Genomic DNA, 13087 nt, shown 5'->3' with positions numbered 1-13087 from the left:
ACCCTGTATGAGACCACAAAGCAACCCTCAACAACATCATACAGGTCACAATACAATGAAATTAGCAATTTAAATCTCAGGAAGATCAGAGAGGGGCACCTGACTGGCTCAGTCAGTGATGCCAGTGATTCTTGGTCTCCGGATTGCAAGTTCAAGCCCCATGTTGGGTGTAGAGATTACTTAAAAAGAAAATCTTAAAAAAGAAAAGAAAGTGCGGATCTAAATGGCCTCCTTTCCACCCTGGGCAGATTCATACAGCCCATTCCAGGCAACAGGTCTGGTCCTTGTCTTAAAAAGTAAGAAAGCCGTAGCGCAGACTTGCATGCTACACTTTGTCCGGTGTGGGCCGGACCTGTCCCTGGTTTCAGCTGGGACCTGAAGGCTTCCTGGAGGCCTGAAGAAGGAGCACCACAAGGTCTCCCTGGGCCCCAGTTGTGACCAAGGCAAAGGGGCTCTGTCTCTTTCAGCTGAGCCAGCAGGTGGTGAGTTCCCACTCCCCCAACCTCAGCCTGGGGTTATCTCCTCACCCCAGGCTGAGTGAGCCACTCAGAAGGAGCCTGACCCTCACTGCTTGCAGGCTGTGGGGTACAGGCCCTGATGTCCAGTTCACACCTGGAAGAGTCCCCACACTAGCCTGGACACACAGTGAGGCAGGGCAGGGGGACAGCAGAGTGAGGGCAGGGGGTGGAGTCTCCCCAAGGAAAGAGCTTGGATGGGCCATGGGACCCAGAGAGAAGTGGACCCTGGATGCCCCATGGCTGGTGACAGTCATAAGAAGCCACTTGGAGGAAAGGCATTGCCTGCTTCTTGTCTGTACAGTTGGGGGATCCTCATTTAGAAAAACCCCAAAGGAGGGAGAGTCAGCTCGGCATGCCTGCTCAGGCCAAAGAGCCTGAAGCCAGATCTCCCGTGGCCCTCAGAAGCCACCCTTCCCCTTCCTGCCACCTCTTCTTCTGCCAGCTCCAAACCCAGAGGAGTGGGGTGGGGGAGGGGACACCAACCTGTCCCTCCCTCCGGGGCTTCCCTGGGCCGCCCAGAGTGGAGGGGGCTGAGGGGCTTGTCTGTGAGTGAACTTCAGGGATGTCTTATTATCTTCATTATTAAATGAGAATGTTACAGCAGCTAAAAGTAACTGAAGGCGTTTCTTCTCCAGCAGTGACCTCGGGTCAGGGTGCCACAGGCCAAGCCTGTCAAACACCTCAGGGAAGAGGAACCCTGGCTGCCGTCTGGCTGTTAGCTTTTGCTCAGTGCAGCCACCATCCCTCCAGCCGGCTGTGCCGAGGCCCTGCTCCCCTGGCGGGGCAGCCTGGAGCCGCTTCTCACCAGCGCCCCACACCTCCGTCAGCTCTCAGGCCTGCCAGTTGCTGAGCCCTTTGGACCTGCACGTTTTTAGAAGTGGAGTTTGGAGTCTGCGAACCCTGAAGCAGGGAACAGATGCTGCAGGTCCCACCAGTCTCACACCCAGGGCTTTCACTACCTCGTCTCCGTCCCTGCCCCTTCCCTCCCTCACCCATATCTCTGGATCTGACCTCAGCTCCAAAGGGAAGGGCTGGCTGACCATGGCCTGGCATGACCATGGCCAACCCCACCCCGAGTCCTAGCACAGTGGAGGTCCTGTACTTAAATCGATCATTTCTAACAGTTATTCAAAGAAAAGGGTAGCTCTCCGAAGAACCTAATTTATAATCAGTTTGGCTGGTTAGTGAATAGTGATGAAAAAGAAATGAAAAATGAGGTTATTGATCAATCCAATCTTTGGCTTTGAAGACATGTTTTATTATGGAAATGCACACACGCTTACACAAGGCAGGGGGAATGTCACAAATCCTCCAGGTACCCTTCACCCAGCTCCAGCAGTTAGCACTGGGCCGACTCAATCACCTGGCCCTCCACCACCCCCGCACATCACCCACCCTCCACAGCACCGCTATTTTAAAGCAGATCCAAGATGTCATAGCAGCTCATCCACAAACATGGCCCATTGGTATCTCTCAGAGATAACTCCAAGAGAGAAGATCTCTCTTTTAATGTAATAACTACTACTAGCACACTTAAAAAAAAAAAAAAAAACCAGTAATTCCTTATCATCAAATACAGTGTTCGAATTTCCCTAATTATCTCTTAAATGTCTCTTTATGAGTGGTTTATTTAAATCTGGATTCAATCCAAGTCCAGCTTCACATGTGGTCAATATGTCTCTTAAATCTCTCATAATCTGCAACAGTCCCCTTCCTCTTTTTCTTTTTCCTTTTTTGTTTATTTGCTAAAAACAAAACCAGTTGTCATGTAGACTTCACTATATTCTGGGTTCTACTGATTGCATCTGCATGAAGTTGTTGTTTGGGATTTTTTTTTGTTTTTTGTTTTTTTTGTTTTGTTTTGTTTTGTTTTTTGGAAAGCTATTGTGTATTTTATTTATTTTTCCACGTAAAGACTATTTTTGTTTTCATTTCAAAACCATTTTTTTTATTTGAGTGTAGTTGACACACAATGTTACCTCAGTTTCAGGTGTGCAACACCTAGTGATTTGACAAGTTGAAATATTATGTTGCACTCATCATTCATGTAGCTATCACCTGTCACCATACAAGGCATTACAATGCCACTGACTGTATTCCCTATACTGTGTCTTTCATCCGTAACTGATCATCCCGTAACTGGAAGCCTGTATCCCCCCACGTCTGTCCCCCCTCCCTCAGGCATGCATCAGCATGTTCTCTGTATTTTTGCTGTTTGTTTAGTCATTTGTTTTTTGTTTTTAGATTCCACTTATGAGTGAAATCACATGGTATCGTCTTGGGAGTTTTAACATGTCCCTCTATCAGGAAACCTGTGTTTCCTATAAACTGGTAGTAGATCTACAGACTTATCCAATACAATTTCCATTTCTTTGGTAAGAACACTTCATGGTCTGTGCCATGTTCTTCCATTGCCAGGCAAGGGCCCCACTTCACAAGAGGGTTGCCTTATAGAATAAGAGGTCGCTTCAAGTTGCTTAGTTAATCTCAATACTTTTTAATTTCAGTCACAAACAGAATAAAATTGTAGCTATCTTATAAAAGTTTACATACCTCAAAGTAATCCAACATCTTGTTGGTTATTATGACATAATTTCATATTTAACTGTACATACTTTTACAGCCCTCGTCCTAAAGTTATTCTGTCCTCACACATAGACTTAACATTGTTACATACTTTAACAAAGATGGTATGTGAAAGGGCTATTATTTATACTTAACTTAAGGGTTATTTGGCAGCATGACTAAAGTTGGGGGGAGGTATATGGTATGTATTAGTAGGGAGGTGATTTCAGGGAAGGACTATGTGAAAGGAATTGTGAGATTGAGAATAAGCAGTTTCAAGCATGACTTTGCAGGGAAAATGTTATAAAATGGTGTTTTTTTCTTATTAGCAATCAGCAAGGAGTGTCAAAGGCATCAGAGCTTGGCATGAGCGAGCAATCCTGAGGCCCAAGGCGTCCGGTTGGAGCCTTACATAAGCACCAACAGCTGGATCACATTTCCAGTTCAGATATTTAAAACAACACCATGAAGATCAAAATATTATTTTATCTATAGTTCATCCGTTTATATATTTATTTTTCCTTGAAATAAAAATGTTCTAAAGTTACAGTGTTTGCCACGATGCTTTGTTTAATTCATTTTTCTCGACTGAGGCAATGAAATTCCACACCATCAGATTTTCTTTCTTATACATCTGCTTAACGTTTACACTTAGTTAGAAAGCCCAATTATTCTGTATTTCACCAGAAGTTCTACGTTTTACTGATGATTTCTTTCAAAGAAAAGCTAATATTCAACTTCTTTAGGAGCTGTTACTGGAAAAAGAAGCACCAATCTTGGAGAGAAAAATAAGAATATGGTCCTTTTAATTTTGAGCCTTCCTGCAGGATCTAACTGGTGCTCATGATAAAATGTTGACTCCGTGATTTCTTCCCATACTTACATTATTACAGAGACATTTGTAATGCTCCCTCTTCAAATTAGAAACAGTGTTACATTTGCCTCTTGACAGAGTCCTGGTGCAGTATTACAGAACAAATATTCAGGCACTGAATTTATAAGTAAACCAACATTTCCTTGAATGAACGTATAGGATACTATAGTTAGTTGCATATCAAGTATAGCACAAGGGTAAGACCACATAGGAAACACCAACGATCCAGTGCACTTGTCTTTTTTTTTTTTTTTGTATATTTTTTATTGGAGTTTGATTTGCCAACATATAGTGTAACATCCTGTCAAGTGCCCCCCTCAGTGCCCATCACCCAAGTCACCCCATTACCTGCCCACCTTTCCTTCCACTACCCCTTGTTCGTTTCCCAGAGTTAAGAGTCTCTCATGTTCCATCACCCTCTCTGATATTTCCCACCCATTTTCTCTCCTTTCCCCTATATTCCCTTTCACCACTTTTTATATTCCCCATATGAGTGAGACCATATAATGTTTGTCCTTCTCCAATTGACTTACTTCACTAAGCATAATACCCTCCAGTTCCATCCACATTGAAGCAAATGCTGAGTATTTGTCATTTCTAATGGCTGAGGAATATTCCATTGTATACATAGACCACATCTTCTTTATCCATTCATCTTTCGATGGACACTGAGGCTCCTTCCACAGTTTGGCTATTGTGGACGTTGCTGCTAGAAACATCGGGGTGCAGGTGTCCCGGCGTTTCATTGCATCTGAATCTTTGGGGTAAATCCCCAACAGTGCAATTACTGAGTCATAGGGCAGGTCTATTTTTAACTCTTTGAAGAACCTCCACACAGTTTTCCAGAGTGTCTGCACCAGTTCACATTCCCACCAACAGTGTAAGAGGGTTCCCTTTCCTCCGCATCCTCTCCAACATTTGTGGTTTCCTGCCTTGTTAATTTTCCCCATTCTCACTGGTGTGAGGTGGGATCTCATTGTGGTTTTGATTTGTATTTCCCTGATGGCAAGTGATGCAGAGCATTTTCTCATGTGCATGTTGGCCATGTCTATGTCTTCCTCTGTGAGATTTCTCTTCATGTCTTTTGCCCATTTCATGATTGGATTGTTTGTTTCTTTGGTGTTGAGTTTAAGAAGTTCTTTATAGATCTTGGAAACTAGCCCTTTCTCTGGTACGTCATTTGCAAATATCCTCTCCCATTCTGTAGGTTGTCTTTGAGTTTTGTTGACTGTATCCTTTGCTGTGCAAAAGCTTCTTAACTTAAGTCCCAATAGTTGATTTTTGCTTTTGTTTCTCTTGCCTTCACAAATGTATCTTGCAAGAAGTTGCTGTGGCCAAGTTCAAAAAGCATGTTGCCTGTGTTCTCCTCTAGGATTTTGATGGATTCTTGTGTCACATTTAGATCTTTCATCCATTTTGAGTCTATCTTTGTGTCTGGTGCAAGAGAGTGGTCTAGTTTCATTCTTCTGCACGTGGCTGTCCAATTTTCCCAGCACCATTTATTGAAGAGACTGTCCTTTTTCATGTGGATTCTCATTCCTTCTTTGTCGAATATTAGTTGACCATAGAGTTGAGAGCCCATTTCTGGGTTCTCTATTCTGTTCCATTGATCTATGTGTCTGTTTTTGTGTCAGTACCACACTGTCCTGATGATCACAGCTTTGTAGTACAACCTGAAATCTGGCATTGTGATGCCCCCAGTTCTGGTTTTCTTTTTCAATATTCCTGGGGTCTTTTCTGATTCCACACTAATCTTAAGATGATTTGTTCCAACTCTCTGAAGAAAGTCCATGGTATTTTGATAGGTACTGCACTGAATGTGTAAATTGCCCTGGGTAGCTTAGACATTTTTCCAATATTAATTCTTCCAATCCATGAGCATGGAATATTTTTCCATTCCTTTGTTTCTTCCTCAAATTCTTTCAGAAGTGTTTTGTAGTTTTTAGGGTATAGATCTTTTATCTCTTTCGTTAGGTTTATTCCTAGATATCTTATGTTTTTGGTGCAATTGTAAATGGGATTAACTCCTTAATTTCTTTCTTCAGTCTCATTGTTAATGTATAGAAATGCCACTGGTTTCTGGGCATTGATTTTGTATCCTGCCACATGGCTAAATTGCTGTATGAGTTCTAGCAATCTTAGGGTGGAGACTTTGTGTTTTCTATGTAGAGTATCATGTCATCTGCGAAGAGGGAGAGTATGACTTCTTCTTTGCCAATTTGAATGGCTTTTATTTCCTTTTGTTGTCTGATTGCTGAGGCTAGGACTTCTATGTTGAATAGCAGTAGTGAGAGTGGACATCCCTGTTGTATTCCTGATGTTAGGGGAAAGGCTCTCAGTTTTTCCCCAATGAGAATATTTGTTGTGGACTTTTCATTGATGGCTTTAAGATGCTGAGGAATGTTCCCTTTATCCCTACACTCTGAGGAGTTTTGATCAGGAATGGATGCTGTATTTTGTCAAATGCATTTTCAAATGGCTGAGAAAATGGAAGCCCTTTGAATGTTGTGTCTGCATATCTTTGTCACGTGAGCTTCCCAGTTACTCAGTGGACGGGCCGGGCTCCTGTCAAATGCTTTCTCTGAATCTGTTGAAAGGATCATATGGTTCTTGTTTTTTCTCTTGTTATTATCTATCACGTTGATTGTTTTACCAAGGTGTTGAACCAACCTTGCATCCCGGGGATAAATCTCACTTGGTCATGGTACAATCCTCTTAATATACTGTTGGATCCTATTGGCTAGTATCTTGTTGAGAATTTTTGCCTCTGTGTTCATCAGGGATATTGGTCTATAATTCTTTTTTTTGGGGGGGTTGTCTGGTTTTGGAATTAAGGTGATGCTGGCCTCATAGAACACATTTGGAAGTACTCCATTCCTTTCTATCTTAGGGTACAGGTTTAGTAAAATAGATATTGTTTCTTCTTTAAATGTTTGATAGAATTCCCCTGAGAAGCCATCTGGCCCTGGACTTTTGTGTCTTGGGAGGTTTTTGATGACTGCTTCAATTTCCTCCCTGGTTATTTGTGTGTTTAGGTTTTCTATTTCATCCTGTTCCAGTTTTGGTAATTTGTGGTTTTCCAGAAACACATCCATTTCTTCTAGATTGCCTAATTTATTGGTGTATAGCTGCTCATAATACGTTTTTAAAATCATTTGTGTTTTCTTGGCATTGGTTGTGATTTCTTCTCTTTCATTCATGATTTTATTAATTTGAGTCTTTTTTCTTTTTAATAAGCCTGACTAATGGTTTATCTATCTTATTAATTCTTTCAAAGAACGAACTCCTGGTTTTGTTCATCTTTTCTACAGTTATTCTGGTCTCTATTTCATTGAGTTCTTCTCGAATCTTTATTATCTCTCTTCTTCTGCTTAGTGCAGGTTTTATTTGCTGTTATTTCTCCAGTTCCTTTAGATGCAAGGTTAGCTTGTGTATTTGAGTTTTTTCCAATTTTCTGAGGGATGCTTGTATTGAGATGTATTTCCCTCTTAGGACTGCTTTTGCTGTATCCCAAAGGTTTTGAATGGTTGTATCTTCATTAGTTTCTGTAAATGTTTTTAATTCTTTTCTAATTTCCTGGTTGACCCATTCATCTTTTAGTAGGATGCTCTTTAACGTCCATGTGTTTGAGTTTCTTCCAAATTTCTTCTTGTGATTGAGTTCTAGTTTCAAAGCATTGTGACCTGAAATATGCAGGGGACAATCCTAATCTTTTGGTATCAGTTGAGACCTGATTTGTGACCCAGTATATGGTATATTCTGGAGAAAGTTCCATGTGCACTTGAGAAGAATGTGTATTCAGTTGAGTTTGGATGTAAAGTTCTGTAGATATCTATGAAATCCATCTGGTCCAGTGTATCATTTAAAGCTCTTGTTTCTTGGGGATGTTATGCTTAGAGGATCTGTCATTTAATGAAAGTGGTGTCTGTTGATGTCTCCTATTATTAGTGTATTATTTTCTAAATATGTCTTTACTTTGGTTATTAGTTGATTGATATACTTGGCAGCTCCCACATTAAGGGCATAAATATTCATGATTGTTAGGTCTTCTTGTTGGATAGACCCTTTAAGTATTATATAGTGTCCCTCTTCATCTCTTACTACAGTCTTTGGGATAAACTTTAATTTATCTGATATGAGGATTGCTACCCCAGCTTTCTTTTGAGGACCATTTGAATGGTAAATGGTTCTCAAACCTTTCATTTTCAGGCTGGAGATGTCCTTAGGTCTAAAATGAGTCTCTTGTGCCACTCATCTTTAAACAGCCATTTCTCCAAAGAAAAGACAACACTGGTTTGCAAAAAGTTGAATAATCTTTTGACATTGCTCTGCATAAAGACATACAAGTGTCCCAGAATGGGGGGGGGGGGGGGGAGCAGGTTATCACCAAGGCAGCCTCTAAAAGTGATCATTTCCCTCCTCCGCTGTCATCGGTGACATGGGAACACCCAGGTTGTGTCAGGCAGTTGGCTGGGTTTTAAAATACAGGCTCACTTTCTGTTAACGAAACGCACGTGGATGGGCCCCCCTGGCGTCAGCAGCCCATGGGTTTTTGCAGGAACAGCTTTAGTCCAAGAGGATGGTTTGATCTCAAAATGTTGAAGCAACTAAGGAAAAAAAGAGAGGGGTGATTCAAAATGGGAACAGCAGAGGACTTGCAGTGCTCTGGATGAGTGTCCTTCAGCCTCTTCTGGAGTCCATGGGCAGCAGGAGCCCAGGAAGTGGGCACAGCCATGGTATAGGACACCAGTCACCAGTCAGGGGACACAGGGGAATGCTGTGGGCCCAAAGCAGCACTAGGTCCTGCACGGGAGCCCCGCCTGTCCACTGAGCAACTGGGAAGCTCACATGACAAAACTATGCAGACACAACATTCAAAGGGCTTCCATTTTCTCAGCCATTTCAAAACTCCAACTCCTCTGCTTCCTCTTTAGGTCTAGGTAAAGAAGGTATCAAAGGAGCAAGAAGGACAGAGGGGACAAGGTGAAATCCCAGGGTTCCCTCCCTCTAGGAATCTGAGGTGATAGAGGACTGGGGGGCGCACCACTGTTGGCAGGTGAATCAGCCAAACAGGTATCAGTGATTAATGTCCTTAATTTAAATATTCTCCATCTGTACCTGGATTCCGTTTCTTATTTCTGTGGTTCAAAAGAGAACCATCTCTACCACTCAGGGAAAAACTGAAAAGCATCTGAATAATGAGTTTTAAAGAGCACCAAAGTATCCATCCCCTAAAGCAAGAACCTCCACCATCAACGGCCCTGGCCTGATGTTCAAGGTCATGTTGGCTTAGGGAACTCAAGGCAACCTGCTCTGACGACCTGTGTCAGAGCACACGTGGGATCTTGGAGGGGACAGAGGGCCATGCTCACCAGCAGACTAGCTGCTGCCCCCTACTGCTGCCCCTGGGTCCAGAAGAAAGCCCCACTTAACAAGCATCAGTTCTGGAGAACATATAATGCCACACGAGATCCAGGCTGCCTACCATCACCCTGCCCTGACTCCCTCTCCACCCTCGTCTCCCAGGCAAAGAAGCAGGGCCCACTGACAGGTCCTAGGGTGGGCTGGGGCTCCAGGGGAGGCCACGCAGGGAGCAAGGGGCAGGAGGTAGGGGTCAGGGGCAGGGTTGATTGGGGACATATATTGAACTCCCTCCATCGTCACGTTCCAGGAGCCAAGCTGAACAACCTGTATTTAGGCAGTCCATCATGTTGTAGTATCCAGAGGGCTTTAGCAAAACATCTAACCTCTGACCTTTGGTTCTGACTTCAGAGAACTGCTTGCATATCCCCTGAAGCAGGAGAATTCACTTCAAAGCCAATGTGCCGCAGGATCTTTTTCCCTTTCTGAGTTGGCAACACTATGCTCACTAAAAAAAGTCCAAACCATACAGGAAACATACAAGCAAAAAACAAAGCCCCTTGGGACATCTGGGTGGCTCAGTGGTTGAGCGTCTGCCTTTGGCCCAGGGCGTGATCTCGGGATCCAGGATGGAGTCCCGCATTGGGCTTCCCGCAGGGAGCCTGCTTCTCCCCCTGCCTGTGTCTCTGCCTCTCTCTGTGTCTCTCGTGAATAAATAAATAAGATCTTAAAAAAACAAAGCCCCTCTTGTGCCCCGAGTCGCAATTTCCAAGGAGCTGAGTGTATCTTCTAAAAGTTCTCCTTGTGATACAAATATCTTGTTCCCAATTTTAAGGAAACAGTTTGACAGTGCACCATTAATTACAGTCCTTTCCCTTCCCAAAGCTACAATTATGCTCCCTGTCCTGTGGGGGAAATGGCCACTTATAGGATTATGGAGAGCCCCTCGGTTACTAGTGTGCTGAGAGATTTTCTTCATGAATGTGTGTGGAATGCTATCAATTCTTTTCAGGGGTGGTCATATAATTTTTCTCCTTCAGTTAGCTACTGTGGCAAATGATATCAACAGATGTCCATGAGGTGGGCCATCCCTGCATTCCTGAATAAACCTCATGTGCTGAGGATGCACTTTTGTTTCATATGCTGCTGGATTTGGTTTGCCAACTTGTCACTTAGGATATTTTCCATCTTTGTTAATACATCAGATTGGCCAGTAGTTTTCCCTTCTCAAATTATTCTCTCCAGGTTTTGTATATCAGGGCTATGCAAGTCTCATAAAAATGAGACTTCTTTTGCTAGCCTCTGTTTGTATAAGACGATTACCCATTCTTTGAAGGTTTGATAAAACTTGTAATGAAGCTGTCTAGGTCTGGAACGTTTGGGGGTAGTGGTAAATCTTCTTACCACTGATTCCATGTATTCAGTATCTGAGGTCTATTTTCCTTTGAGTCAATTGGGCAATTCACATTTTCTAGTACATTGTACATTTTATCTAAGTCTTCAAAGCTATTAGCAAAAAAAAAGCCATTTGTGGTATTTTCTTGATTTAAAAAAAATCAATGACTGCATGTTTAGCTATGTCTCCTTTCTCATTCTTAGCACAGCTTATTTGTGCCTATTCTCTTTTTTTTTCCTTGATAATTACAAATAATGATGGTCCCCTTCTATATTTCCACAAGTGGAAATGAGGACTCTAAGGAAAAACTGCAGCAGGTACACTTGTATGTTAATAGCACCAAACAAACAAAACCCCATCACTGCCACTGAACACCCTGTTTCTGACCATCTTCCAGTGGAAGCACCGGGCAGGGCTGGCCTCTGTGCCCTCGGCTGGCACCTTGTGCTCTTGTGGTGCACCCCCCGCCCTCGTTCTTCAGGCAGCCAGAGCTGGAGAAGCAGCAAGCCCACGGCCCACAGATTGACTCCCAGTAGGAAGTGGCCTCTGTCTGTCCAAGATGCAACTGCAGAATATATGGCAGCATTTTATGGAGCGTGGGACCTTCCTGAAAACCCAAGAGCAGCACTCAGGGCAGGTGTATGGGCAATGGCAGCTTCCACTTCTTTGGCACAGACTGTGTGTACACACAATTTTTAGCCCTCACACACCCAGAAGTAGGTATTGCGCCCAGATTGTGAATAAAGAAATAGGCTGAGCTTGGCTGAAAAACCTGCCCAGAGTGTCAGGACTAGAAAACAGCAGAACTGGGATTTGAGTCCACTTGCCCTGGAACTCACATCCATGCCACACTGAGCTGCCGTTCACCTTAGACACGACTGGGACAGGCCAGTGTCCGCAGGGCCCACTACTCCCAGGGATGGCTGCATTGGGGGCAACATCACGGAGCCTTGCCAGCAACTTCCGCACCATGACAGACAGGGCATGGGGGGGTGACCATGTGACATCCCTGTCACTGGGCTGTCTCTCCCACCCCAGCCACCCAGCTCCAGAGGTGTTCTCCTCCCATGCCTCCTGCTCTGTGCTCCCCAGCTGGGCAGTAGCCCCTCAACTTCTCCAGCTCGCAGAGCTGTCTCCAAGTGCTGGCCATCCAAAATCCCTCTCCACCCCTCCCAGGCAGGCCAGGCTTCTGTAGTGCCTCATGCTCTCTTGGGCCATCCATTATCAAGGTCCCAGCCCCTCTGTGTTCCTCTCTGGGCTCTGGGAGGCCACAGGAAGGAACCCCCATGACATGTGGGGGAGACACAGGAAGGAGTCAAGACACCTGGATGGTGCCACGCATTTGCCACTCTGTGACTTTGGCAAGCGGCTCAATTCTCTGAGTGTCAGTTGCCTCCTCAATGAAATGGGGAGCCTGGGTCACCAGGTAATCTCTACATTCTTCCAATACGATGTCAATGGCACTAGCTCCCAAAGTTGGGGCCAAGGTCTTCCATGGCTAAGATATATTAATAGTAGTCTTCCTAAATTTGCAAGGAAATTTAGTAAGTAGAATTTTCTCTACTAAAGGATTTTCTTTTATAAAATTTCCTTCAAACACAATTTAGCTCATGCTACAGCATGAACAAAAATACAGCATAGGTACAAAAGCATCTATTTCAATAGCAAGAGATTAAATGTAAGGTATTTCCCAACAAAAACCAAGCCTTCCTGATATTTCACAACCTAAACAAGTTTGAGAACCACTGTGCTGTGTAAGTGGCTGGTTCACACGTCTCAGAGTGTAGCCCAGCAGTCACGGAGTCAGAATCACCCCCCAATAGCCTGACCCCAGGCCCACCAAATTACTATCTCTGCAGCGGACCCAGGAACCTGTATTTTAAGGAGTTTCCTAATGCCTTTGCTGCTCCACAACATTGGAGGACCACTAGTTTGACACTTTCCCATTCGCTTGTGTCGAGAGCTCCTTGTGTGATGAAGAGCTGAGTTCTCAGGCCCCTGTAGACAACCGCAACATGCACACCTCCTAATCCTTCAGGCCTCCAAGGGCCCCAACTGCTGTCCCAGGGTTCCAAGGAGAAAAGAGTTTTGGTGAGTAGTTAGGGGACCGACGGGGGTGGCACTTTAAAATATAAAAGGGAGAGACTTCTGGGTGGCTTAGCGGTTGAGCAGCTGCCTTCTGGTCAGGTCGTGATCCTGGAGTCCTGCCTTTGGCTCAGGTCATGATCCTGGAGTCCTGAGATCAAGTCCTACATCTCCCTGCGGGGAGCCTACTTCTCCCTCTGCCTGTGTCTCTGCCTCTCTGTGTCTCTTATGAATAAATTAAATTTTTAAAAATCTTAAAATATAAAAGAGATTTAACATGAAGCTCTT

The 13087-nt window shown here is 44.0% G+C and overlaps 1 protein-coding gene across 7 annotated transcripts in view; it reads right to left on the bottom strand.

The window, feature by feature from the left end:
- Nucleotides 1-8251: 8251 nt before the first annotated feature.
- Nucleotides 8252-13087, bottom strand: part of CYP27C1 (cytochrome P450 family 27 subfamily C member 1) — a 39583-nt gene continuing 34747 nt past the window's right edge. For all 7 annotated transcript variants that reach the window (XM_038564865.1, XM_038564862.1, XM_038564861.1 and 4 more), the window contains one exon: nucleotides 8252-8564. In XM_038564865.1, the coding sequence (XP_038420793.1) occupies nucleotides 8448-8564 (117 nt within the window). In that variant the 3' untranslated portion in view covers nucleotides 8252-8447. The remainder of the gene's footprint in view (nucleotides 8565-13087) is intronic.

Source organism: Canis lupus, chromosome 19 (assembly GCF_011100685.1).
Source record: "Canis lupus familiaris isolate Mischka breed German Shepherd chromosome 19, alternate assembly UU_Cfam_GSD_1.0, whole genome shotgun sequence".
Lineage (NCBI taxonomy): Eukaryota > Metazoa > Chordata > Mammalia > Carnivora > Canidae > Canis > Canis lupus.
Note: the sequence above shows the minus strand (reverse complement) of the source record. Positions and strands in the feature narration are given on the sequence as shown.